The 27486-nt window shown below is 37.3% G+C and overlaps 1 protein-coding gene and 1 pseudogene across 1 annotated transcript in view; one reads left to right on the top strand and one right to left on the bottom strand.

Moving 5' to 3' along the window:
• The window catches only part of CASP8AP2 (caspase 8 associated protein 2), a 37327-nt gene that overhangs the window by 7513 nt on the left and 2328 nt on the right, over window positions 1-27486 (top strand). The window contains exons 2-9 of the mRNA XM_077903065.1: window positions 3735-3817; window positions 6904-6972; window positions 10664-10764; window positions 11513-11587; window positions 12526-12641; window positions 17581-19799; window positions 20936-24059; window positions 26892-26991. Of these exons, the coding sequence (XP_077759191.1) occupies window positions 3763-3817; window positions 6904-6972; window positions 10664-10764; window positions 11513-11587; window positions 12526-12641; window positions 17581-19799; window positions 20936-24059; window positions 26892-26991 (5859 nt within the window). The 5' untranslated portion in view covers window positions 3735-3762. The remainder of the gene's footprint in view (window positions 1-3734; window positions 3818-6903; window positions 6973-10663; window positions 10765-11512; window positions 11588-12525; window positions 12642-17580; window positions 19800-20935; window positions 24060-26891; window positions 26992-27486) is intronic.
• On the bottom strand, window positions 13536-13615 carry LOC144317950 (U4 spliceosomal RNA; annotated as a pseudogene).

Genomic DNA, 27486 nt, shown 5'->3' with positions numbered 1-27486 from the left:
CAGCAATGTGTATGCTCTTATTCTCCACACATCTTTGCCAACATTTGGGAGAGGATAATGGCTACAAGGGGACATAAGGAGTACTTCTAGGGTGTTGTTAATGGTGTCCTCATTTGGAATCTGTCTCCCACTCCATTGATACGCAGGTCCTTCTACAAAATAAGTCATCAGCAATGTGGTACACATCTCCATGCATTTTTGCCAACATTTGGGAGTGGTTACAAGGGGGCATGAGGAGTACTTCCGGGGTGCTGATAGTGCTCTGTTTCTGGATCTGGATGGTAGTCAGATGGATGTGCTTAGGTTGTTAAAAATCATAGGACTGTCTATTAATGATTTGTGCTTTTTTTCTATATTTATGTTATACTTCAGTAAAAAGCTTACTCCCTTTCCATCAAAATAAAAAATGTCCTGGCTCTCATAGGCCCTTTACACTTCAGTTTGAATTTTATGGTCAACTTCTTAAGTTTGGGTGAAATTGCATTGAGTTTATAAAGTTGGGGAAAATTGCCAACGTTGATAATGAATTTTCCTATATGTGAATTATATTTATTTCTTAATTGTTTTTTAAAGACTTTTTAGAAGATTTATTTATTTACAAGGGAGAGAGGGAAAGAGAGAGCCCAAGAGTGCAAGAGCACAAGCAGGAGGGGCAAAAGGGAGAGGAAAAGAGAATCTCAAGTAGACTTCTCTTTGAGTGCAGAGCCTGATGCCAAGCTTGATCCATGACTCCAAGATCATGGCTAGAGCTGAAACCAGGAGTAGGCACTTAACTGACTGGGGGACCCAGGCACCTCTAAAGATTTTATTTTTTAAAATTTTTATAAAGATTTTATTTATTTATTTTGAGAAAGCACACCCGTGAACGAGGGGGAAGGGAAGAAGGAGAGGGAGAAGCAAGCTAGCAGGCTCTCCACTGAGTGGGGAGCCTGATAGACATGGGACTCGACCCTAGGATGCTGGGATCATGACCTGAGCTGAAGGCAGATGTTTAACCGACTGAACCATCCAGGTGCCCCTGTCAACATGATTTATGACTATTGATACAGGTTTCCTCATTGTTAAGCCCTGCCATTATTAATTTACTAGTATCAGTATGGACTGATATATTTATGCTTTGGGTTATAATACAATACTACTTTAATTTGTTGCTCAAATTGTTCCAGCTTGGGCTCTTCAGGGCTGTCAGTTGGTTCCAGTGGCCCTTTTTGACATACTTTAATCAATTGTTTTTAAGCTTGAGGGAGATTTTTAAAAACTTCATTGATTAATTTAAGGTATATTTATTTATTTTTAGTAATCTCTTTACCCAGTGTGGGGCTCACACTCAGGACCCTGAGATCAAGAGTTGTGTGCTCTACCAACTGACAGCCAGGCACCTCCTTCATCAATTTTTTTGGACACTGCTTTACTTCTTTTTTTTTTTTTTTTTTTTAAATTTATGATAGTCACAGAGAGAGAGAGAGAGAGGCAGAGACACAGGCAGAGGGAGAAGCAGGCTCCATGCACCGAAGCAGGCTCCATGCACCGGGAGCCTGACGTGGGATTCGATCCCGGGTCTCCAGGATTGCGCCCTGGGCCAAAGGCAGGCACCAAACCGCTGCGCCACCCAGGGATCCCCACTTCTTTACTTCTGTGCACTAGAAGATGCTCCACTTTTATCTTGTATATTTTCTGTGCCTCTCTTAAAATCAGCCACTTTTCCCAGGAGTCTTGGTCCATTTTAGTGGAGAATAGTATTAGAAGCCAAAATGTGGATACTAGGTGTGCTTACTGTCATCAAGGTGTTTTTTAGGCCCTCCCAGCTGGTAGAGCAAAAAAATATATGTGTATGTACTAATGCATGTATATACACATAACTGTAAATATTTCTATATGTAATCAATATCTGTATTAAATTAAATAGGAGTTCTTACTGATGATTTCAACTCTAATCCATTGCTACAGGGGTCATTCTAGCTTGTTCTCTTGTTTTTCTGTAACCTCCCACTTCAGTAGTGGAAAATATGGTTCCTGTCATCTATCATCCATTTATGTGAATTATTCATTTCCAGTATACATATAAAATAGTATAAGCCCCTTTATACTTTGCTTATAATAGTATAAGCAAAGTATTTTTTTTTTTTAAAGATTTTATTTATTCATTCATGAGAAAGAGAGAGGCAGACATAGGCAGAGGGAGAAGCAGGCTCCATGCACCGGGAGCCCGACGTGGGATTTGATCCCGGGTCTCCAGGATCGCACCCTGGGCCAAAGGCAGGCGCCAAACCGCTGCGCCACCCAGGGATCCCTAGTATAAGCAAAGTATTAACTGGAGGACAGTACTTATGCTAATTGCCTTTTTAATGTTAAACCATTGTTCCTTTTTAAAGATAAAGCTCACTTGTCTGTAGTGTGTTTTTATTTTTAAAGATTTTGTTTACTTATTTACTTGAGGTATCTAGTGAGCCAGGGGGAAGGGCAAAGGGAAAGGGAGGGAGAATCTCAAGCAGACTCCATGCTGAGCACAGACTGTGATGTGGGGCTTGATCTCACAACCCTGAAATCATGACCTGAGCTGAAATCAAGAGTCAGATGCCGACTGAGGCACCCCTTGTTTTTGTTTTTTGCTTAATATCTTGCTGGATGCATTCAGTAAATTTTAAAAAAAGATTTAGAGAGAGTTGAGCGAGAGAGCATGAGCTGGTGTGTGTGGGGCAGGAGCAGAGGGAGAGGGAGGGAGAATCTCAAGCAGACTCCACACTGAGTGGGAAGCCTGATGTGGTGTTCAATGTCATGACCATGAGATAATGACCTGAGCTGAAACCAAGAGTCAGATGCTTAACTGACTGTGCCACCCAGGTGCCCCTGACTATTTTTTTTTTTTAAATTTTATTTATTTATTCATGAGAGACACAGAGAGAGAGAGAGAGGCACAGACACAGGCAGAGGGAGAAGCAGGCTCCATTCCATGCAGGGAGCCTGACGTGGGACTCGATCCCGGGTCTCCAGGACCACACCCGGGACTCAAGGTGGTGCTAAGCCACTGAGCCACCCAGGCTGCCCCCCTGACTAATTTTTTAAGGCTGTTTTTATGCTTATAAAAAAAGATTGGCCTATAGTTTTCATGTCTTGTAATTTTCCAATTTTGTCCTATTTTTGCCCACTTTTGATGTCTACACTGTACTAACTTTATGAAATTATTTGTCTCTTAGACTTTTTCTCCCTTTCTGTTGTCTGGAATATATTATGTTTTATCTGTTCTTTGAAAGTATGGTAGAGTTCACTGTTTGTGTTTAGTAGTTTCTTTGTGAATAGATTAACTACTGTATCAAATTATCTAATCATCTTAAGTATGTCCATGTTTTCTGTTTCTTCTTGAGTCAATTCTGGCCAGTTACATTTTTCTTTTTCTCTTTCTCTTTCTTTTTTTTTTTTTTTTTTTTAAGATTTTATTTATTTATTCATGAGAGAAACAGAAAGAGAGAGGCAGAGGGAGAAGAAGGCTCCATGCAGGGAGCCCAACACAGGACTTGATTCTGGGTCTCCAGGATCACCCCCTGGGCGGAAGGCGGCGCTAAACCGCTGAGCCACTGGGGCTGCCCAAAGCACTTTTTTTTGAAGTGATTGTAGAGAGTGAATTTATTCATTGTGTCCAGATTTGGAAGTTGCTTTTTAACTTAAAGCTAGGTTTATTCTCTGAATTGTGAAGTTGATTTTAACAGTGGAAAATCTTTATATATTTAATACCTTAGATGGCGACTGTCAAAAGGAAATAGGATCATGGCAGCAGATGATGACAATGGTGATGGAACAGGTTTATTTGATGTATTTCCTGGTAAGAGCTTATTTTAACTGTCTTTCTAAATTTCTTTAATTACAAAATAATTTATTCTCATTGAAAACACTGTCATCAACTTTCTTCTCACACATAAATGAATTAATACAACAGAGTGCCTGGCAAATAGGAAATGTTTAGTAAATGTGAACTTACTTTTTTTCTTTTTTTAAAGATTTTATTTATTTATTTGACAGAGAGCAAGAGAGCACAAGCTGGAGGAATGGCAGAGGGAGAGGGAGAAACAGGCTCCCTATTGAGCAGGGACCCTGATGCTGGGCTCGATCCTGGGATCCTGGGATCATGACCTGAGCTGAAGGCAGACACTTAACCCACTGAGCCACCCAGGCACCCCTAAATGTGAACTTTCTTATAATTGTATGCTTTCAGGCCTTTTAAATTTAATGAAATTAACAACTTTGCCAAAGTAGGTGGTAATGATATTGTCATATCCAAAGAAATAAAAAATTGGTATTTGTTACTTGTAAGTTGCATACATCATGTATATACTTCTTAGTGTATTTCATAAGAAAAAGTTAGATTTTTAAAAATACAACAGCATAATTATCAATTTCAGTAAATTTAACATTGATAAAATACTTTCATTTAATCTGCTGTTTTTATTCCTATTTTATCAGCCCCAAATTATTCTTTATTATTGTGATTGGATTTTAATCTATCATTTTAATACTTTTAGTTTTTCTCATCACTTTTTTCTTTCTTTCTGATTTTCTTGCTTTCTTTCAAATGTTGAATGTATTTTAAAATTCTATTCTAATTTATATATTAGCTTTTTGGGATATACCTCTTTGCATTATTTTTTAGTGGTTGCTCGAGGGATTTATTATACTTCTTTAACATTTTGTAGTCTACATCCTTCTTTTCTACCTTTTCATCTAAGATGTAGAATCTTGTATGTATAGTTGTATTTAACTCATACATCCTTTTTTGTTAAAGATGTCATAAACCTCATGATACAAAGCTTGTAATTTTTACTTTAAACCATTCTATGTGTCTTTTAAAAATTAAGAGGAATTAAAAGAAATTAAGAAAAATTAGTCTTTTATATTTACTCATTTATCATTTCTAGTTCTTTTAATATCCTGTAGTATCCTTCTAGAATCATTTCCTCCCCATTCTCTCTTTTCTTCTGGGATTCCAGATATATAGTATGTGAGAACTTTTGACGTTATCCTATAGGGCACTAAGACTTTTTTTGTTTGTTTGTTTGTTTGTTTGATTTCGTTTTAAATCTTTTTCTCTTTGGTCTTCAGATAGGGTAATTTATATTGATCTGTCTACTGTCAAGCACATTCAGTGGATTTTTTTGAATTAGAAATTGTAGTTTTCAAAAAAAAAAAAAAAAAAAAAAAGAAATTGTAGTTTTCAGTTTTGGAATTTTCATTCTTTTTATTTTTTTAAGCTTATATTATTTTTTTCTAGTAATCTCTGTACTCAGTGTGGGGCTCGAACTCATGACCCTGAGGTCAAGAGTTGTGCACTTCTCCAACTGTGCCAGCCAGGTACACCACATTCTTTGTTTTAATGGTTTCTGTTTCTTTGCCAAGATTTCCTATGCAGTAATTTTGGATTGCATTCTGGACACTGAATTCTCATGTTTTAGAGACATTGGATTATGCTAGAATTTTTTTTTTTTTTAAGATTTTATTTATTTATTCATGAGAAACAGAGAGAGGAAGAGAGAGAGAGGGAGGCAGAGACACAGACATAGGCAGAGGGAGAAGCAGGCTCCGTGCAGGGAACCTGACGTGGGACTCCATCCCCGGGTCTCCAGGATACACCCCTCTACCCCACCCCCCCAACCCCCACCCCCCGCCCCTGCCCCAGGCCGAAGACGGTGCTAAACCACTGAGCCACCCGGGGTGCCCTGCTAGAATTGTTCTGAAGAGTGTTGTTTTTACTTGTAGCAAGGATTTAACTTGGCTGAATTTAGACTTCTCTCCTACCTATGGTGGATTGCAGCTGAAAACTCTGTTCAGATGCTTAACTAGCTGGACATTTTAGAGTTCTAACCTTTGCTTAATATAGTTTGGGGGTCACTTGGAGATTTGGGTACAATTTGGGAATACCCTCTCTGGCTCTCTGGATTTTCTTTCTTAGTTTCTAGTTGCTGTTTTCACTCCCAAATTTTTTCTCTCATTCTTTATTATGACTAGAGGCTTTCTTTTTTTTTTTTTCTTTTTTTCTTTTCTTTTCCTTTTCTCTTCTTTCTTAAGATTTTATTTATTTATTCATGAGAGACACAGAAAGAGAGGCAGAGACACAGGCAGAGGGAGAAGCAGGCTTCCTGCAGGGAGCCCGATGAGGGACTCGATCCCAGGAATCCAAGATCACTCCCTGAGCCAAAGGAAGATGCCCAGCCACTGAGCCACCCAGGTGTCCCGACTAGAGGTTTCCATATGAGTTTTCTGTTTTCTTTGTCTATTGTGGCTTCTGTTAGGGCCAATCCTATAAAAATTTGTAATAAAAGGGGATAGGGAACGCATGTAAGACGGTTTGCTTTTTCAGGTGTTTTCTTCCTTCAATTTTTGACTGCTTTAGGGTGCTTTTTAGTTTTTTAGATCACCTTTTCTTTCCTCCTTCAAATTGAGGTAAAATTTACATATAAGTTTCTGTTAGTTTCAGGTGTAGGACATAATGATTAAATATTTGTATATAATGGGAACTAATCACTACAATAATAGTCTAGTGATAGAGCATTTGACTATATGTAATAGTTGGCTTGGAGTTTATGGTCAACAAGAGGATTGATCTAATAGAACTACTCTATTATTGGAATTGGAGTTGTCTGAAAAGTTTGTTTTTGAAGGTGAATTTTTAAGCCTAAATCTTATGTACTGAGTCATAAATCTGTGTACTGAGATCTTTCTGTTTATAAGGATGTATAAAAACTTATAAACCAAAAAAAAAAAAAAAACCAAACTTAGAAACAATTGTCTTTTTTGGTATAAACAATTGTCTTTTTTGGTGTAAGACTAATAAAGTCTCTATTTTCCTTCAGAGTAGGAATAGAAAAATTTTATTAAGTGCATAAAGTCAGTTTTAACTATGTGATTTTCTTGCAGCTTCTCCTCTTAAAAATAATGACGAAGGTTCTTTGGACATATATGCTGGGTTGGACAGTGCTGTTTCTGGTATGTAAATTCTAGTATATGTGCTGCCGAAGCGAGCACTGGTATGTAAATTCTAAAATAAATAGTTTAATATTCTTTGATCAGTCTGTTGGAAGTATTTATCTTGTTGTTACCAATTCTTGGAGTAATGCATCGTTACTCAACAATTTGGCCATTCTTTGAAAGGATTTTCTTTTTTTTTTAATAATAAATTTATTTTTTATTGGTGTTCAATTTGCCAACATACAGAATAACACCCAGTGCTCATCCCGTCAAGTGCCCCCCTCAGTGCCCATCACCCATTCACCCCCACCCCCCGCCCTCCTTCCCTTCCACCACCCCTAGTTTGTTTCCCAGAGTTAGGAGTCTGAAAGGATTTTCTTGACCAAAGTTTGATAAGTAGAACAAATTAGCACTCAGGTTTGCTATTCATCTAGGTCTCAGATTTAAATGGACCTTGAGCAAATATATTTTGTACCATTGAAACACAGCTGGTGGTGATATATGTACATACATTATTAATACTGTCACTGTTTACATGATATTAGAACTTTTGAAAAGGGTAGTTGCTATAAATGTTTTCAAATGTATCAGAGTGGGCTATACAGAGAGACTAATGACCTATTCAAATTAGAAACCTTTTCCATAATTAAATCTCTCAAAACTTTGAGCAAATATGATCCTTATATCTGATTTGTTGGCACAAGCATTTTAGGTAAATTGGTTTTCCAAACAGTCAGTATAGATTTGGATGAAATGCAGGAGATAGAGAAATGTAGAGCCCTTTGTGTTGAAGTAAACACATCAAAAAACTTACTTGCGTATATTTTTTTCCCAGCTTTATTGAGATATAGTCGATATATAACATTGTATAAGTTTAAAATATATAAGTATAGATTATATACATTTATGTGTTGGAAAATGTTACCACTTTATCCTTAGCTAACACCTCCATCAATCATGTCACATAATTACCATCTCTTTTCTGTGGTGAGAACATTTAAGATCTCTTCTCTTAGCAACTTTTAAGTATGTAATACAGTATGATTGACTATAATCACTATGCTGTATTTTAGATTCCCAGAACTTAATCATCTTAAAGCTGAAAGTTTATACTCTTTGATCAACATCTCATCCTCCCTGACCTCCCACCCCAGCCCCTGGTAACCACCATTCTAGTCTGTGTTTCTATGTATTTGGCGTTTTTAGAGTTCACATAAAATTTGATATCATACAATATTTGTCTTTCTCTGACTTACTTCATTTAGCATAATGTTCTCAAAGTCCATCCATGTTGTTGCAAATGGCAGGATATCCTTCTTTCTCATGGCTGAATAATATCCAGTTGCATATATGTATATTTTGTGTCACTTTTAACCATCCATCTGTTAATGAACACTTAGGCTCTTTCCATATCATGGCTATAGTGAATAATGCTGCAGTGAACATGGTTGTGCAATCTCTTTGAGATACTGTTTTTATATTCTTGGAAAAAATACCAAGAGGTGGGATTGCTGATCATAACATAGTTCTATTTTTAAGCTTTTGAGGAACCTCCACAATGCTTTCCATAGTAGCTGCACCAGTTTACATTCCCGCCAACCATGCACAAGTGTTTCATTTTTTCCACAGCTTTGCCAACACTTGTTATCTCATGGTTGTTGTTCTTGTTTTTTTTAAGAGAAGGTCTCTGTGATAACAGCAACCTTTACTGAATGTTTACTTGCTAAGTGTGGCAGGTGCTTTTTATTTTTTATTTATTCATTTATTTTGTTGAAGTATAGTTGACGTATAGCATTTTATTAGTTTTAAGTGTACAGCATAGTGATTTGACAATTATATACTTTATGTAGTGGTCGTCATGCTAAGTGTAGTTACCATTTGTCATCAATAAAGTCATAGTATTATTGCGTATATTCCCTCTGCTGTACCTTTTTATCTCTTGTCTTTTTGATAGTCATTCTAACAGGTAAAAGGCAATATCTCATTTTGATTTTGACTTGCATTTCCCTGGTAATTAGTCCTGTGGAGCACCTTTTCATCTTGTCAGCCATTTATTTGTCTTTGAAAAAAATGTCTCTTCAGTTTCTCTGCCCATTTTTCTTTTTTCTTTTTTTTTTTAATTTTTATTTATTTATGATAGAGAGAGAGAGAGAGAGAGAGGCAGAGACATAGGCAGAGGGAGAAGCAGGCTCCATGCACCGGGAGCCCGATGTGGGATTTGATCCCAGGTCTCCAGGATCACGCCCTGGGCCAAAGGCAGGCGCTAAACCACTGCGCCACCCAGGGATCCCTCTGCCCATTTTTCCATCAGATTTTTTAAATTTATTTCTTGCTCTTGAGTGGTATGAGTTCCTTTTTTTTTTAAGGTTTTATTTATTTATTCATGAGAGACACAGAGAGAGAAAGGAAGAGACACAGGCAGGGATCCCTGGGTGGCGCAGCGGTTTGGCGCCTGCCTTTGGCCCAGGGCGCGATCCCGGAGACCCGGGATCGAATCCCACATCGAGCTCCCAGTGCATGGAGCCTGCTTCTCCCTCTGCCTGTGTCTCTGCCTCTCTCTCTCTCTGTAACTATCATAAATAAATAAAAATTAAAAAAAAATTTTAAAGGAAGAGACACAGGCAGAGGGAGAAGCAGGCTCCATGCAGGGAGCCTGTTGTGGGACTCGATCCTGGGACTCTGGGATCATGCCCTGGGCTGAAGGCAGGTGCTAGACCGCTCAGCTACCCAGGCGTCCCTGGTGGTATGAGTTCTTTATATAGTTTGGATACTAACCCCGTGTTAGATATATACTTTCCAAATATTTTCTCCCATTCTGTGAGTTGCCTTTTCATTTTGTTGATGGCCTCCTTTGTTGTGCTGAAGCTAATTTCTATTAATTAATTAGGTTTTTTTTTTGTTTTTTTGTTTTTGTTTTTTTTTTTAGAAAGAGAATGGCAGAGGGAGAGAGAGAGTCTTAAGCAGGCCCCCTGCCCAGTGTGGAGCCCAACATGGAGCCCAACGTGGGACTTGATCTCATGACCCTGAGATCATGACCTGACCCAAAATCAAGTGTTGGATGATTGACTGACTGAGCCACCTAGGCGCCCTGTGTTCTGAAGCTTTTAATTTGATGTCGTTCTACTTGTTTATTTTTGCTTTTATTTCCCTTGCTTTTGGTGTTGGATCCAGAAGTCTTGGCCTGGACTGATGATGTCTAGGAGCTTCCCCTTATATTTTTTTCCCTGAGAGTTTATGGTTTGGGGTCTCACATTTAAGTCTTTTAAATCCATTTTGAGTTGATTTTGATTTTTGTGTTTGGATTTAAGTTGGGGTTCAGTTTTCCCAGCACCATTTATTGAAAGAGCTTATCCATTCCCTATTGTATACTGTTGGCTCCTCTGTCGTAAATTAATTGACCACATATATTTCTGGGGTCTCTATTCTGTTTCATTGATATGTGTCTGTTTTTATGCCAATAGTAATCAAAACTGATTTTATTTTTGATTACTATAGTTTTGTATTATAGTTTGAAATTAGGAAATGTGATGCCTCCAGCTTTGGTCTTCTTTTTCAAGGTAGCTTTGTCTAATTGCTATTTTTGGTGGTTTCTTATGAATTTTAGGATTGTTGTTTCTATTTCTGTGAAAAAAAAGACGTTGGAATTTTGATAGGATTGAATCAGAAAGTACATATTTTAATTTAAGAGCTTTTTGTTTATTTGTTTTAGACAATACTTCCAAATCGTGTATACCATCCCGAAATTGTTTGGATTTATATGAGGAAATCCTGACTGAAGAAGGAACTGCAAAGGAAGCAACATACAATGATGTACGGTTTGCCATAATTAAGGACAATTATTTAACCTTTTATGGCTTCTGAGGTTCATCCATTAGCTTACTATTAAACATTCTGTTTAAGAAATAGCTCGTAGTCTAAAAGAATATTTAAGTCAGTTTCTGCCTTCAGATCTGCTTTAAAAAAATCTTTTCTGAATGCTTGTCTAAATTTAGTTACAATTTGACTTGATTAAATTTGTGTCTGAGTATATAAAACCTCAACAGGCAATCAGTATGATAAAACATTTTATCTTTTCATGATTTGTACTAAGTTATAAAATGTCTCAAGACTTAATTCAGACAAATTTCTTTCTACCTTATTTGGATTTTAAGATCTGGAGATTAAATGTGAAACTAAACAAAATAAGTTTTTGGTTGGGACAATTTTTAAAGACTAGTAATTTTACTAAATATCTTTTAGTAGAAATAGACCTTGTCTACCCTTCATAGTGGGTTGATTTTCTAAATTTTAAAATATTTTAGGGGATCCCTGGGTGGCGCAGCGGTTTGGCGCCTGCCTTTGGCCCAGGGCGCGATCCTGGAGACCCGGGATCGAATCCCACATCGGGCTCCCGGTGCATGGAGCCTGCTTCTCCCTCTGCCTGTGTCTCTGCCTCTCTCTCTCTCTTTCTGTGTGACTATCATAAATAAATAAAAATTAAAAAAAAAAATTAAAATGTCATTTAGGCTAAGAAAGTAATTTAGAACAATGCTTAAGTTAATTTTTTTATATCTTACAGTTGCAAGTAGAATATGGTAAATGTCAACTGCAAATGAAAGAGCTGATGAAAAAGTTTAAGGAAATACAAACACAGGTAGGATTATAATGAACATTTTTACCTTTTTAAAATTTCTCCTCCAGTCAATGGAAGGGAAACATTATGAGGCTCTGGGGCCTTTTGCCTTAGTTTTAAATCAAAATGTAATAAATTGTTTTTGTTAGAAATTAAGATGCTAAAGTGTTAGTAGTTTAAAAGGAAACTCTCATTAGTGTTACATGAAACATGCATTATTTCCTGTGTCCAGGAAATTGATAGCAGAAAGTGGATTGATTTGTTAAATGACATTGACCTAAAGATCTGTTAGACTAGTTAACAGTTAAATAATAGAAAATTAGTGAAGGTGATATCAGGTGGTTTAAAAGAGAATGGGTTGAGGAGCAAAGATTTAGAATGGCTGTTGGGGGAAAATGGTTATGTCTTCACAATTTTTGCAAGAATGACTCTTTTTGTGAGCATGCTGTAGAATACAGGAAGGTCATGTCTTGTTCTGATTTTTTTCTTTTTGGTAGTGTTGTTTCTCTTCATTTCCATTTCCCCTAAAGAACAAGTTAATCCTAATAAATTCATTCTTTATTCATCTGAGAATTAGTACATTGTTGCAAATTAAACATTAGTTGTTAAATATAATAAAGTTTGTCTTTATTTTCAATTTTCAAGATAATGACCCAAGCAAAACTTTTTTCTTGTCTTTTTACTGAATATTGCCTATTCATTTTGATCCCTGTTTTAAGTAGTTTCACTTGAACTGGCCTTTCTCTGGTGCCAGTCATCTTTGAATCTCTGCTGCATAATGAGCATAATCATACTTCTCATGTACTTCTCTTTTTTGAGAATTACACAGGGAAAAAAATGTGATGCCTGGCATGTAGTTAGAGCATTCAGTAATCATTAGCTGTATTCTATATGTAGAAGTTTAATAATCCTGTGGACATATTTATATATGTACTTTAAATATATTTTATGCTGTTTAGAATTTCAGCTTAAAAAATGAAAACCAGTCTCTTAAGAAGAATATTTCAGCACTTATCAAAACCGCTAGAGTGGAAATAAATCGCAAGGATGAAGAAATAAGTAATCTTCACCAAAGGTACAATTGAAGAGTGTGGATCTGTTTATAAATCACATGTGTATTGATATGTGGAATATAGTAAACTTTTGGTGGAAAGATAGGAAAATCATGCATTTTATTAAGAATTTAAGGTTTTACTGTAAGTGACTAATATTCTTTTTCTCTTTAAAATTTTGATTGGGTGCAGTATTCTCCAGAGAATTTCATCTCCTTCCCTTCCACAGTCAGACCTTCAAAGACCTTCTCAACTTGCTGTCTTCATTTTCCTTTTCTACTCACTCTAGACTCCATTTTATGCTGATTTCTACCTGTTGGTATACTGAACCAGTTGTCATTTTGGTCAGTGGTAACTGTTGTTACATCCATCAGTTTTGAGTTCTAATTTTAACTTGCCCTCACACACTATTTGACATAATTGACCTTCTTTTCTTGAAATAGTCTCCCACATTGGCTTTCCTGATTCTTCGTTTTCTTCCTAACTTCAATTTTATTCTTTCATACTTGGCTAGATTGGAATTCTTCAAAGCTCAAACCTGTGTTTTTTCCTTTCTCTATCAGTATTTTTGTATAAAGTCATCTCATTCATAGATCAATTCTATTTATAACTACTTCACATCTCTATAGAATATTCAAAATTACCTCATCCAAAATGGAATTTATGATCAAACCTCTTCCATGTTTCCTAGGTCAGTGGATTCCCCCTCATTAATTCAGCTGGTGCAAGCCAGAGACCTAGGGGTAGAATGACCATGTAATTTATTGCCCACACCAGGACCCTTTTAAGAGTAGAAGTGGGTGCTATTAATAATTGCATGAGATTACTTGGCAAACTGGGACATACAGTCTCCATGCCTAGAAGTCATCATGGGCACTTACCTCTTTAATCACCCCTCAGATCTAAATTCATTATCATGTCCTGTTGATTTTTCAATTAGCAATAATCGTGCCTCTGATAAACCTCATTGGCTATGATACTGCCACTGCGCAAAGTTTGTCCTATTGATTTTTATGTCTTTAGAATCACTCAAATTACTCATTTCTCTCCATTTTTACCATCATTGTTATTACCAACTCTTATTAGGCAGCATTGTTTCTGCTGGTCTCTCTACATCCATTCTTGCTCTTTCCAGCCTCTGGTTTATCTGTTCTTAGTATGAAAGCCACAGACAGGATACCTTTTGTTTTTTCATTTTTAAAATTTTATTTTCTTTTCTTTTTTAGGGAAGGAGAAAGGGAGAGGGAGGATTGAAGGGGAGGTGTGGGGGGGAGAGAGAGAGAGAACGAACCTTCAGTAGGTCTCCTGCTGAGTGTGGAGCCCTCCATGAGGCTCAGTCTCACAACTTTGAGATCAAGACCTGCGCTGAAATTAGGAGTCAGATGCTTAACTGACTAAGCCACTCAGGAGCCCCCAGATGGACACTTTTTAAAGTACAAGTCTGGACATCTTGCTATCATAGAATTACTCCACTCTTCACAATATTGTCCTAAATTGCTTCTCAGGTCTTGCCTTCAGTGTTTACCTTTGTCCTGGGTGTCATAGCTCTGGTATGTCTCTGGCATTCTTTTGGTTCCTTGGATGTACCATGAGCTCTGCCTTTGCATGGACTGGAAACATCCATTCCCTGGAAGGCTCCTCCGTCTGCTAAAAATCACTTCATTCTCAGGTCTCAGGATAAACTTCCTTTTCACAGGGGTATTAGTCTGTTATCCCGCAATAGGTCAGATTTTTCTTTTGTAGCTTCATGTACATTTTGAGTTTTTAAAATTGTTAATGGGATTACTTGTTTAGTATCTTTCTTATCTCCATATTACCTCTTGTGTTACAAGCTCTGTGGACTAGAACTATCTTTTAGTATCTATCTTTTCACTAAATTGTAAGCTTCATGGAGCAAGGACCATGTCTTTGTATCTTTAACATTTTTATCAAGCACTTGGCTCAGAGCCTGGCACATGGCAGATAGTCAATAAATGTTTGACAGGTGAGAGAAGATAATCTTATATGTGTACTATACGGCATCATAAGGCACTTTAGGCCTGTTGAAAATGAAGGTGGCTATATCTGTTTACTAACCTAAATCCCATCAGTGCAACTAGTATAAGATTACTTCCTGAAATATTGGGGAAATTTTATACAAATTTGAATCTTTTATAGGAGGGATGTGATACTTGAATAGGGTGGAAAGAGAAACTGGGTGAATAAATGAGAGTTATGTCATTAGATTGATTGATGTGTTTTTACATTATCTAGTAAATATTCTGCCAAATAATTTCACTTTTTAATTGTGACCTGTATCTGGTATTCTAATGGTAAGTGTTTATCATGTTGAAACCATGTTTTTAATAGAAAAAACATAATGTAAGGTGAAATTTAAGAGTGTAAATTCTGGGAAGTGTGTTAGGTGAAGGTTCATTTTAATAGAAAACTTTACTTTAAAAAGTTTATTTAAGTAATCTCTGCACCCAACAGGGGCTCAAACTCATGACCCTGAGATCAAGAGTTGTATGCTCTTCTGAGCTAGCCAGATACCCCTTAATATAAAGCTTTGGATAGCATTTTACCTAGTAAGGAGCTATGCTAAATATATATTACAAGCCCTGTAGACTAGAACTGTCTTTTAGGAGCTTACAGTTTAATAGTTTATAGGTTTGATAAGTATGATGTACATTACGTGTATGTCCTTTGTTGAATATGAGTTCTCTGTTGGGTAAATTTATCATGAACATCAGCCATTCTGTGACTTGTTTTCACTCTTTATTGTGTCTTTTAAAAAATATTTAAATTCAAAAAATAAAATAAAATAAAAAATATTTAAATTCAATTTGCCAACATTAAGTATAACACGCAGGGCTCATCTCATCAGGTGCCCTCTGTAGTGCCCATCACCTAGTTACCCCATTCCCCCCCTTTATTGTGTCTTGTGAGGATTAGAAGTTTTTATTAATAGTGATGTTCAGTTCATCAGATTTTTTCTTTTATAGTTAATAGTTTTTATATTCATGTTTCCCCAGTTGTCTTGAAGGTATCTCCTAATTGTTTTTTTTTTTTAAATATTTTTTTTCAATTTTTATTTATTTATGATAGTCACATAGAGAGAGAGAGAGAGAGAGAGAGGCAGAGACACAGGCCGAGGGAGAAGCAGGCTCCATGCACCGAGAGCCCGATGTGGGATTCGATCCCGGGTCCCCAGGATCACGCCCTGGGCCAAAGGCAGGCGCCAAACCGCTGCGCCACCCAGGGATCCCCTAATTGTTTTTTTGAGTCAAGATCTGTATTAGTTTCCTGAGGCTGCCATAACATTCTACCATAAACTAGATAGCTTAATAAATATGTTATTTAAATTTATTGTTTCATAGTTCTAGAACCTAGAAGTCCAAGATCAAGGTGTTAGCAAGATTGATTCCTTCTCAGGACTCTGTGGTGGAAGGATCTGTTCCAGGCCTCTCTCTTTGGCTTGTAAATGGTTACTTTCTTCCTGTACCTCTTCCTTTTGTGCTCCTTGTACACATATCTCTAGTGTATATTTCCCTTTTTTATAGGGATACTAATTATAGTGGATTAGGGCCCGCCTTAGTGACCTCTCTAACTTGATTGCCTCTGTAAAGATCTTGTCCTCAAGTAAAGTCATACTGAGATATTGGGAGTTAGGACTTCAACATATGAATTTGAGTTGGGAGGCACAATTTAACTCATAACAAGATCCATATGAAGCCTGTTTATTGTTTTAGGTTGTAGGTTTCCCATATCCTCTTTTGTTTTTATAAAAATCTCTCCTTATTCCTGAGTCTTTTAAGCTTTGGTGTTCTCTATACATTTAGTACTGAGTAGGAATAGATTTATAGAGATTTGAGATGCCTGAGTGGCTCAGTGGTGGAGCATCTGCTTTCTGCTTAGGTCATGAACCCAGAGTCCTGGAATTGAGTCTCCCCTGCAGGGAGCCTCTTCTCGCTCTGCCTATGTCTCTCTCTCTCTCTCTGTATCTCTCATGAATAAATAAATAAAATCTTTTATAAAAAAAGGGACGTCTGAGTGGCTCAGCAGTTGAGCGTCTGCCTTCGGCTCAGGGTGTGATCCCAGGATCCAGGATCGAGTCCCACATCGGCGTCCTTGCAGGGAGCCTGCTTCTTCCTCTGCCTGTGTCTCTGCCTCTCTCTCTGTGTCTCTCGTTAAATAAATAAATAAATAAATAAATAAATAAATAAATAAATAAATAAATAAATAAATGTAAAAAAATTATGGAGATTCAGGAAAGTTAAGGAATTCAGGAAGATGGACTTAAAAGTATTACAAAGAACTAAAATGAGTTATTTACATTTTATTATTAGGAAAACTGCCAGTTTTCTGAAACACTAATATAAAACCTTTTAGGCTTTTGTTGTTGGTAAAAGATAAATATATGCCATTCCCCTAAGAAAGAATCATATACTACGCAAAAATAAAGAAAAATAAAGAATAATATGGAGTTATGTGCCACTTTAAGATGACTATTTATGCTTTGGTTTACTGTGGGATTGTATGTGAAACAAAACCTAGGGTAGAGAGCTACATAGAAACCTATGATTGTGTTGTTGGCAGTTTTTTACCTTTTCTTCTGTTTCAGTTGTACTAGAGTGAGTATGGGCAAGAAAACAGTGTCATTTGTTCTAAAAGAAATGAATCTGTGGTGAGTTTGTGAGTTGTCTGCCTGTGTTAAGGGAAGTCTGGAAGACGTTGGTAAATGCTGAGATAGAATGGAGAGGTCCTCCAGGCTTTGAGCAAAGCAAATGAAAGAGTTCCCTGTTTTGAAAACGGGCCCATTTAGTTAGAAGCTGGTAAGTATCACTCACGTCTTTATATAAATAAAATCAGTTTTGCCAGGATGTGAGCCCTGAATTTTAAAGTGTTTTGCATGTGATTAAAATTTAGATTATTAAAAAGCAATTAACTTTGGTTTTTGTTGTAATTTCTATTTCTCAATAGATTATCTGAATTCTCACATTTTCGAAATAATCACAAAACTATAAGGACACCAGATATAGTTAAAACAAAAGATCTTAAATCCAGATCTCCCCATTTGGACGACTGTTCAAAGACTGATCTCAGAGTGAAAAGTGATGTTTCCAAAGATGTACATCATAGCACTTCACTGCCAAATCCCGAAAAGGAAGGAAAATCACATTGTGAAAAAAAGAGCACTTTGTATTTGTCTCCATCTGTTGAAAAACACTGCACCAATGGCATTTGGTCACGTTCCCATTATCAGGTTGGTGAGAGTATCTCAAATGAGGATAGTAGAAGAGGGAGAAAAGATATTAGACATAGCCAATATAGCAGAGGAACGGATAGAATACGGAAAGACTTAAATACTGGTTGTGGTGATGGTGACTCGAGGAACATAGAGGGTAGTCAAAGGCTACAAGGACGTTCTGAGAAATATGGTAAAGGTGAACCAAAGGCTGAAAGCAAAAATTCAAAGTTTAAAAGTAACACAGATTTGGATTATAAAAATGAACGCATTAGCTCTTCTTGGGAGAAAGAGACCTTTAGAGAAAGGTCACACGCCCGAGTGGAATCTCAAAGTGACAAAAAACTAGAAAGACAAAGTGAAAGATCACAAAATATAAATAGAAAAGAACTTAAGTCGCAAGACAAAGAAGAAAGAAAAGCTGATCAAAAACCGAAATCCGTAGTAAAAGACCAGGATCATTGGAGAAGATCTGAACGAGCGTCAGTTCCTCATTCCAAGAATGAACTAAAATCTTCTTATAATTCAAGTAAATACCACCCGGACGAGAGAAGGGGGAGGGAGGATTGTAAAAGAGATAGAGGTGTAAGTAATCATAGTTTTCAAGAAGGAAGATGTCCTTCCTTTCTTTCATCCAGTAGAACTCATAAACACGTTGACTCCAAGGAAGTTGATGGTTTACACCAATGGGAAAATACACCTTTAAAAGCAGAACGGCATAGAACTGAAGAGAAGAGGAAAAGAGAACGAGAAAGCAAAGAAGAAAGTAGGCATATGAGAAGTGAAAAAAGAACACCTACAGAACATTTGCAGAAGACTAACAAAGAAACTAAGAAAACCACTACTGATTTAAAGAGACAGAATGAGCCAAAGAACGATAAAGGTGAAGTCTCTAACAGTGATACTTCCGAAGGAGCAGATAATAAGGAGCTTGCAATTAAAGCTGACAATGGTCCAAATGAAGCAAAAAATAAAGACTTAAAGTTGAGTTTTATGGAAAAATTGAACTTAACACTTTCTCCTGCTAAAAAGCAGCCTGTTTCTCCAGATAACCACCATAAAATAACCAATATCCCCAAATCCAGTGGCATATGTGATTTAGAGTGCTTGGTGCAGGCGACAACAGTGACATGTGTTTCCTCTGTCAGTGAACATACCACAGAGGAAACCGAATCAAAGTTGTCAGAACCAAAGGATGTTCTTGCAGTTACATCTGAACCCAGTACCAGTAATCCAGAAAGGAAAATGGAAGAAGAAAATAGTTTGTTAGTTAAATCTAATGTTGAGAATACTATGGATTGTGATGTGCCCATTTGTGGTACAGAGACTTCCTTCTCAGCACCTATGGAAATGGAACAAACAGAATCCCTGTTTCCATCATCAAAAGAAATGGAACAAACTATTAACGGTACCAGCGCAGCAGTTCCTGTAGTAATGGACATATTACAAACAAATGTTTCTCAAAACTTTGGCTTGGAATTGGATAAAAAAAAAAATGATTTAAGTTCCTCTACTGTTTCTGAAGGTATGGGAATAAAGGAGGCTTTTTCAACAGAAGTAGCTGAATCCACTGATAGTAGTTTGCAGCCTTCAGTTGAAGAAACTGGTATTTTGCCAGTAGTCCTTTCAGAAGATGGTAACTGCAAACTTGAGCCTTCTCTTGTAGATACACCACTGGTTGAAAATAAGTCTTACCATTTGGAGCCTTGCTCACCTAAGGAGACACTAGAATCCTCACTTCAGCAGACTGAGTTAATGGACAACAGGATGGATATCAGTGAAACAAACTCAGTATATAATGATGATGAGAATTCAGTTCTGAGCATTGATCTTAATCACCTGAGGCCTATTCCAGAAGCCATCAGTCCTCTGAATAGTCCAGTGAGACCTGTAGCAAAAGTTCTTAGATTGGAAAGCCCATCTCAAGTTCCATTATGTAATAACAGTCATAAAGGTAATAGTTTATATTATGTTCTATAACTCTTTGTGAGAATTCAGAATATTATAAGAAAGAAGAGTTAGTGCTTTTTCTTTTTTGATAATATAATTAACATACTATTTAGACCCCATTGTTAATTAGAAATGTACATTGAGCCTTTAAATTTAGATAATTCTTATTTTTACAAAAAAGGGAGTGCTAGGACAGATTGTTACTAATACTCTTTACTTGCTTTCAGGTATGTTTTTGTTCAAAAGCCATCATCAGATGATGTAGAGTAGGTAATGCTGCTAACATGAAGTAAAGATACCTGAAGAGTTGGTTGATGGTTTTTCCGATGACCATATACCATCACTGAGCACCAACTGAGACCAGTAAAGACATATGACATGATTAAATATTAGGCATTAACATTTTATTGAGGAAAAAAAATTTAAATAATGAATAAAAATATATGACATGATTAAGTATTAGGCATTAATTGTTTACTAAAAAAAGCTATTAAAATAATGAATTGGGGGGACACCTGGGTGGCTCAGTGGTTGAGTGTGTCTGTCTGCCTTTGGCTCAGGGTATGATCTCGGAGTTCTGGGATCGAGTCCTGCATCGGGCTTCCTGCATGGTGCCTGCTTCTCCCTCTGCCTATGTCTCTGTGTCTCTCATAAGTAAATAAATAAATAAAATCTTTAAAAAAAATGAGTTGGGGGTGCCTGGGTGGCTCTGTTGGTTAAGCATCTGACTCTTGATCTCAGGGTTGTGATTTCAAGCCCTGCATTGAGCTCCAGGCTTAGGTGTAGAGGTGTGGAGCATATTTTCTTTTTTACTTATTTATTTTTTAAAAGATTTTATTTATTCATTTGATAGAGTGTGTGTAAATGAGTAGGGGCAGAGGCAGAGGGAGAGGGAGTAGCAGACTTCCCACTGAGCAGGGAGTCCAACGGCCAGGCTCTATCCCAGGACCTAGAGATCATGACCTGAGCCAAAGGCAAACACCCAATTATCTGAGCCACTCAGGCGCCCCGGAGCCTACTTCAAAAACAAAAAAAGAAAAGAATTGCCTCAGTATTTTAAGTTTTTGTTAAGTTTAGTATGAAAATGTCAAATGACTAAGGCTCTAGTCATGTGACTATAATATATTTTCTCTTCCACAGATATATTCCCAAATTCAGCTCAGTCTACCTCCAAGAGCAAGTCTGATCTCAATAAGGAAAATCAAAAGCCAGTTTGCAAATCTGACAAATTTATAGATGCAGACTCTCATAAGAATTCATCTTTAGATGAATTAGAAGAAGGAGAAATTGTAAGCGATAGTGAAAAACCTAAACCACAAAAAAGTTTTGAAAAAAGTGCCAAACCTAGGACTTCAACTGAGGTGCAGAACACAAAAACTAGCCCAGGAAGTAGGAAAAGTACTATGCATTTGGGTAGAGACAATAGGAAAACATCTATAAAAATCCATCAGACCAAAAGCAAATGGAATAAAAGACGAAGTGAATCTAGCAGATCTTCAAAAACAGAGAAGAAAGAGAAGACAATGAGTACCTCCAGCCTGGAAAAAATAGTTCCGATTATTGCTGCACCCTCTTCTGTACGAGAGATTATGCACATGTTGCGAATGATAAGAAAACATGTAAGGAAAAATTATATGAAATTCAAGGTAAAATTTTCATTAATACAGTTTCATAGAATCATCGAGTCAGCAGTTTTGAGTTTTACATCACTAATTAAACACCTTGACTTATCCAAAATCTCAAAATCTGTGACTACTTTACAGAATAGTCTTTGTGATGTTATAGAATCTAAACTTAAGCAAGTTAAAAAGAACGGCATTGTGGATCGTTTGTTTGAACAGCAGCTGCCAGATATGAAAAAGAAATTGTGGAAATTTGTAGATGAACAGCTGGATTACTTGTTTGCAAAGCTTAAGAAAATCTTAGTAAAGTTTTGTGATTCCATAAACTTTGGCAGTGACAGTGATGAAGGAAAACGTGAAAAGATAAATAAAGAGAAAGCACAATATTCTAATTGTCAGAAGGGGAATGTGGACTATGCCAGCAAAGAAATGCTGAAAGAGAAATCTCTCAAATCAGAAGTTTCTGTTAATTGTAAGTCTTCACTAGGATGTAAAAAATCTGAGGAAAAACATCAAGACCAAAATAATTTCAATATTAACACAGTAAAGCGTGACATTAAAAAAAGTTTTAACACTTGCTTTGATAACATTAAGAACTCTCAATCTGAAGAACACTCCTTGGAACCAAACTGTCCCAACACCCCAAAGCCAGGGAAAATTGAAGGCAGCACCATAGAGGATGCACAAACATCCCAGCACGCAGCTTTGAAGCCAGAACGCAGTTTCGAGATTCTGACTGAACAGCAAGCCTCTAGCCTTACTTTTAATTTAGTGAGTGATGCACAGATGGGTGAAATATTTAAAAGTTTGTTACAGGGTTCTGATCTTTTGGATAACAGTGTTAATTGTAATGAAAAAAGTGAGTGGGAGTTAAAGACCCCAGAAAAACAGCTGCTGGAGAGTCTTAAGTGTGAATCTATACCAGCCTGTACAACCGATGAGCTCGTTTCAGGGGTGGTTTCTCCGTGTCCTAAAATGATTAGTGATGATAACTGGTCATTATTATCATCTGAGAAAGGCCCTTCTCTGTCATCAGGGCTTTCAATGCCAGTTCATCCTGATGTACTAGATGAAAGTTGTATGTTTGAAGTGTCCACTAACATAGCTTTGAGTAAAGATAATGTATGTAGTTCAGAAAAGAGCAAGCCCTGCATTTCCTCCATACTTCTTGAAGATCTAGCAGTCTCTTTAACAGTGCCGTCACCTCTGAAGTCAGATGGTCATCTTAGTTTCTTAAAGCCTGAAGTTTTGTCTAGTTCAACTCCCGAAGAAGTTATTAGTGCCCATTTTAGTGAAGATGCCTTACTTGAGGAAGAAGATGCATCTGAACAAGATATTCATTTAGCCCTGGAGTCTGATAATTCAAGCAGCAAATCAAGTTGTTCTTCATCATGGACAAGTCGGTCTGTGGCTCCAGGCTTTCAGTACCACCCCAACCTGCCCATGCATGCTGTCATTATGGAAAAGTCCAACGATCATTTCATTGTGAAAATACGGCGTGCAGCACCATCTACCTCCCCTAGTCTTAAACAGAATATGGTGGCCGATGAATCATTGACATCTTTACCCAGAGTGGAAAAGGAATCTGATAAAGAGGCAGAGAAAGAATATGTTTCATGTCAGAATGGAGTTTTTAAATCTGTGGAGGAAGTAAATTCCAACAGCAATGTTCATAGTAGTAAATCAGCTCAAGAAGAACAGGACTGTATGATACAAACACAGGTTCCCGATATATATGAATTTCTTAAAGATGCTTCTGGCAAAGTGGGCGATAGTAATGAAGTGACTGATGAATGTTTCAAGTTGCATCAAGTGTGGGAACCAAAAGTACCTGAAAGCATTGAAGAATTGCCTCCAATGGAAGAAATTTCACATTCTGTCGAGGATCACCTTCCAAACACATATATAGACCTCACAAAAGATCCAGTCACTGAGACCAAAAACTTGGGGGAATTCATAGAAGTAACAGTTTTAAATATTGATCAGTTGGGATGCTCTGAGGGCAATTTAGATCAGAGTGCTCAAATATTAGATAATATGCAGCCTGATACCGTGGATGCTTTTATTGATTTGACACAAGATGTTTCAAGTGAAAGTAAAAATGAAAGTAACTGTCCTGCTTTAGCTGTTGAACGCTCAGAGTGTCAGGTAATATGTGTAGAAGGAGATAATTGTAAAGAAGAAAAGGTGCAAGTGGCAGACAGGCCTTTGGAATGCATTGTTGAAGAAGCCTATATTGATTTGACCTCAGAACCTCCCAGTTCATGTGAAGTTAAAAAGGATGATTTAAAGTCAGAGCTGGCATCAAATTCTGATGGTTCAATGTTGCCTGGAGCTTTGGATAATGCTCCTAAAAAGAGAAAAAACCTTTCTGACCTAAATCATTCTCATAAAAAACAGAGAAAAGAGACAGACTTAACCAGTAGGGAAAAGACCAAGAAAATTACCCAAGATTCTGGTGAGAATGATGAAGCTCACCGAAAGAAAGCCAGTAAGAAAAAGGCCCCTGCAGTGACTAAAGACCCCTCATCATCAAGCCCAGGGATTAAGGATCCATCAGCAGCATCTTCCACGTCTCCCATAAGCCTATCTGCAAAGAATGTTATTAAAAAGAAGGGAGAGATTATCGTTTTATGGACAAGGTAAGAATCTTGAGACTTTTAAATCAGGAAATTTTGAGGGGCCAGATACCTGTTTTGTCATGTCATCAGTTTTATCCTATTCTTTTTTTTTTTTTTTTTAAAGACTTTTTTTTTTTTTTATTTATGATAGTCACAGAGAGAGAGAGAGAGAGGCAGAGACATAGGCAGAGGGAGAAGCAGGCTCCATGCACCGGGAGCCTGATGTGGGATTCGATCCCGGGTTTCCAGGATCGCGCCCTGGGCCAAAGGCAGGCGCCAAACTGCTGTGCCACCCAGGGATCCCTATCCTATTCTAAAATAAGGCAAATGATGACTTCAAAAGTGGCCCAAGTTGGTAGAAGATGCACTCTAGAGTACAGTCTAACTGCAGTATAGAATGATCTAGAGCAGTGGCTCTTAACTAGGTATGTGCATTAGCACTATGAACATAATTTTTCACTGTTTTTTTGTTTGTTTGTTGTTGTTTTAAATAAGCTTCACACCCAGCATGGAGGTCAGTGCAGGGCTTGAACTCACGACCATGAGATCAAGACCTGAGCTGAGATCAAGAGTCGGATGTTTACCTAACTGAGCCACCTGGGCGCTCCTGTTTTTTGTTTTTGTTTTTTTTTTTTAATTTCACTTTTTCAGTCAAAAATTCTTTTTGATTTGTAAGGAACTGATATAACCACACTTTATTTTTTATTGTTTTTAAAGATTGTATCTGTTTATTTGAGAGAGAACACAAGTGCAGGGAAGAGCAGAGAGGAGGACAGGCAGACTGCACTGAGCACAGAGCCTGACGCTGGGCTTGATTCCATGACCCTGAGACCATGACCCTGAGACCATAACCCGAGCCGAAATTAAGCCAAACGCTCAACCAACTGGATCACTAGGTGCCCCAGCATAACCACATTTTAGAGAGGAAGAATAACAGGTGGTAAAACAGGGCAGAAAGTGTGAGCATTTGTAATTTGAGTTTTCCTCTAAATTAAGAGTTTTAAAAAAAGTTTCATCAGTAGGTTGCACTTTTGTTTTTTTTTTTTTTAAAGATTTTATTTAAAAAAAAAGATTTTATTTATTCATGAGAGACACACAGAGAGAGAGAGAGAGAAGGAGAGCGAGAGAGGGGCAGAGACACAGGCAGAGGGAGAAGCAGGCTCCATGTAGGGAGCCTGACGTGGGACTCGATCCTGAGTCTCCAGGATCACACCCTGGGCTGAAGGCGGTGCTAAACTGCTGAGCCACTTGGGCTGCCCAGGTTGCACTTTTGATTTTTATGTGGACTTTTTAAGAAATGTAGATTTAAAGATCCAATTTCACACATAAATGTAACCGCAGTTGTAAACCACTGGACTAGAACTACACTGCTCCCCAGATTTAGAGTACATAATGAGGGAAGCTTAATCATATTGAAATTGGTGACCAGTTTTATTATTTATTTTTATTAATTTATTCTATTTAATTTTATCATATTTTATTTTTTTAATAAATTAAAGAGATTTGTTTATTTTAACCAAAAGCACTAGCTACCACAGAATATTGCCAGCCTCTAGAGTGTGATTTGGGGGCATGCACATTTGAGGTATAGTCGGTATTGAGAAGCACCTGGAGTGCCTAGCTCCCTACCCCACTGAGAGCCCCACATCCTCTCTCCCTGGTCACAGCTCAAGTCTCCAGACACTGACCTTTTGTTTTTGCTCTTAACTTCGGGTCCTGGATGTGCTCAGAGGTCTGGGGCATCTCTGTAGCAACCTCCTGGTGACCAGTTTTAATACCACAGTCTTCCATGCCTTCACCCCTGGGGATTTACAGATGGCAGAATAGAATCTCAGAGATTATAATAACACACTGGTTCAGACCATGTAGAGAATCAGAGGTCTGAGAAGGAGAACATCTGGATTCTGTTTATTTATTTATTTATTTATTTATTTATTTATTTTTAAGATTTTATTTATTTATTCACAAGAGACACAGAGACAGAGACACAGGCAGAGGGAGAAGCAGGCTCCATGCAGGGAGCCTGACGCGGGACTTGATTCCAGGTCCTCAGGATCACACCCTGGGCCGAAGGCGGTGCTAAACCACTAAGCCACCCAGGCTGCCCCTGGATTCTGTTTTATTTATTAATTTTTTTTTTCTTAAAGATTTTATTTATTTATTCATGAGAGACACGGAGAGAGAGAGAGGCAGAGACACAGGCAGAGTGAGAAGCAGGCTCCACGCAGGGAGCCCGACGCGGGACTCGATCTCAGGTCCCCAGGATCACGCCCTGGCCAAAGGTGGTGCTAAACCACTGAGCCACCCAGGCTGCCCCTGGATTCTGTTTTACTTGTGGTTCTGCTTGTTAAGACTGTGATCATGTTTTGCCCTTGATTTTAAAAGTACTCTACAATTAAAGGTAGAAGTTAAAAAAAATCCTTAATTTTTGTTTTTTTAAGATTTTATTTATTTATTCATGAGAAAGAGAGGCAGAGGGAGGAGAAGCAGGCTCCATGCAAGAAGCTCAATGTGGGACTTGATCCCGGGAATCCAGGATCATGCCCTCAGCCAAAGGCAGACGCTCAACCACTGAGCCACCTAGGCGTCCCAAAAAATCCTTAATTTTATAATTAGAAAAAATATATTAGTTTATTTTAGAACATTTTGGTAAATACTTGTGAGCTCAGATATTAAAATCATCTGTAATACTTCTCAGAGATAATCACTGTCCATATTTTGGTGTATACATCTTTATTCGTGGGTTTTAATAAAAATGTTACCCCCTATTGGTAGACATTAAGGCAGTCTACCAATTTTGTTTACCTTTCGGCTTTAATCTATAAAGGCTAAATAACGTTTTTCTCTCTTCAGAAATGATGACCGGGAAATTTTACTGGAGTGTCAAAAAAGAGGGCCATCATTGAAAACATTTTCTTATTTAGCTTCCAAGTTGAATAAAAATCCGTATCAGGTAACTACCCAATTTTTACATCTCTATAGTTTTATAAATGTTGCTACTATAAATATTTAGATTTAATTTTTATCATGTTTGAAATAAGTAGGTATTTATTAGCCACAATTCTTTTAACAGTATGGCTCTTCATGTAAAACTGTTGAAAACTTAGGGGCACCTGGCTGGCTCAGTCAGTAGAGCATGTGACTCTTAATCCCAGGGTTGTGAATTTGAGTCCCACTTTGGGCACAGGAAAGAAAAAAAAAAACCAAACTTGGTGATTGTGGAAGAAGTTTGGATCAATCCTAATTTTTTTCCTCTTGTCTTACCATTTACTTATTTGATCTCAGGCTGTTTTGTAATGACATTTGCTTGTTAAAGAAGGTTTAATATTAAAAATTAAACTAATAATCACCTTTAGTATGAAGATAAATCTCATTTTTCCAAACATTACTTCACGTCTTTATTATTGAGGGCAGATATCTCTGTCTTTAGATGTTTTCTGAAAATATT

Source organism: Canis aureus, chromosome 7 (genome assembly GCF_053574225.1).
Source record: "Canis aureus isolate CA01 chromosome 7, VMU_Caureus_v.1.0, whole genome shotgun sequence".
NCBI lineage: Eukaryota > Metazoa > Chordata > Mammalia > Carnivora > Canidae > Canis > Canis aureus.
This window is presented reverse-complemented; position numbering and strand designations above follow the sequence as displayed.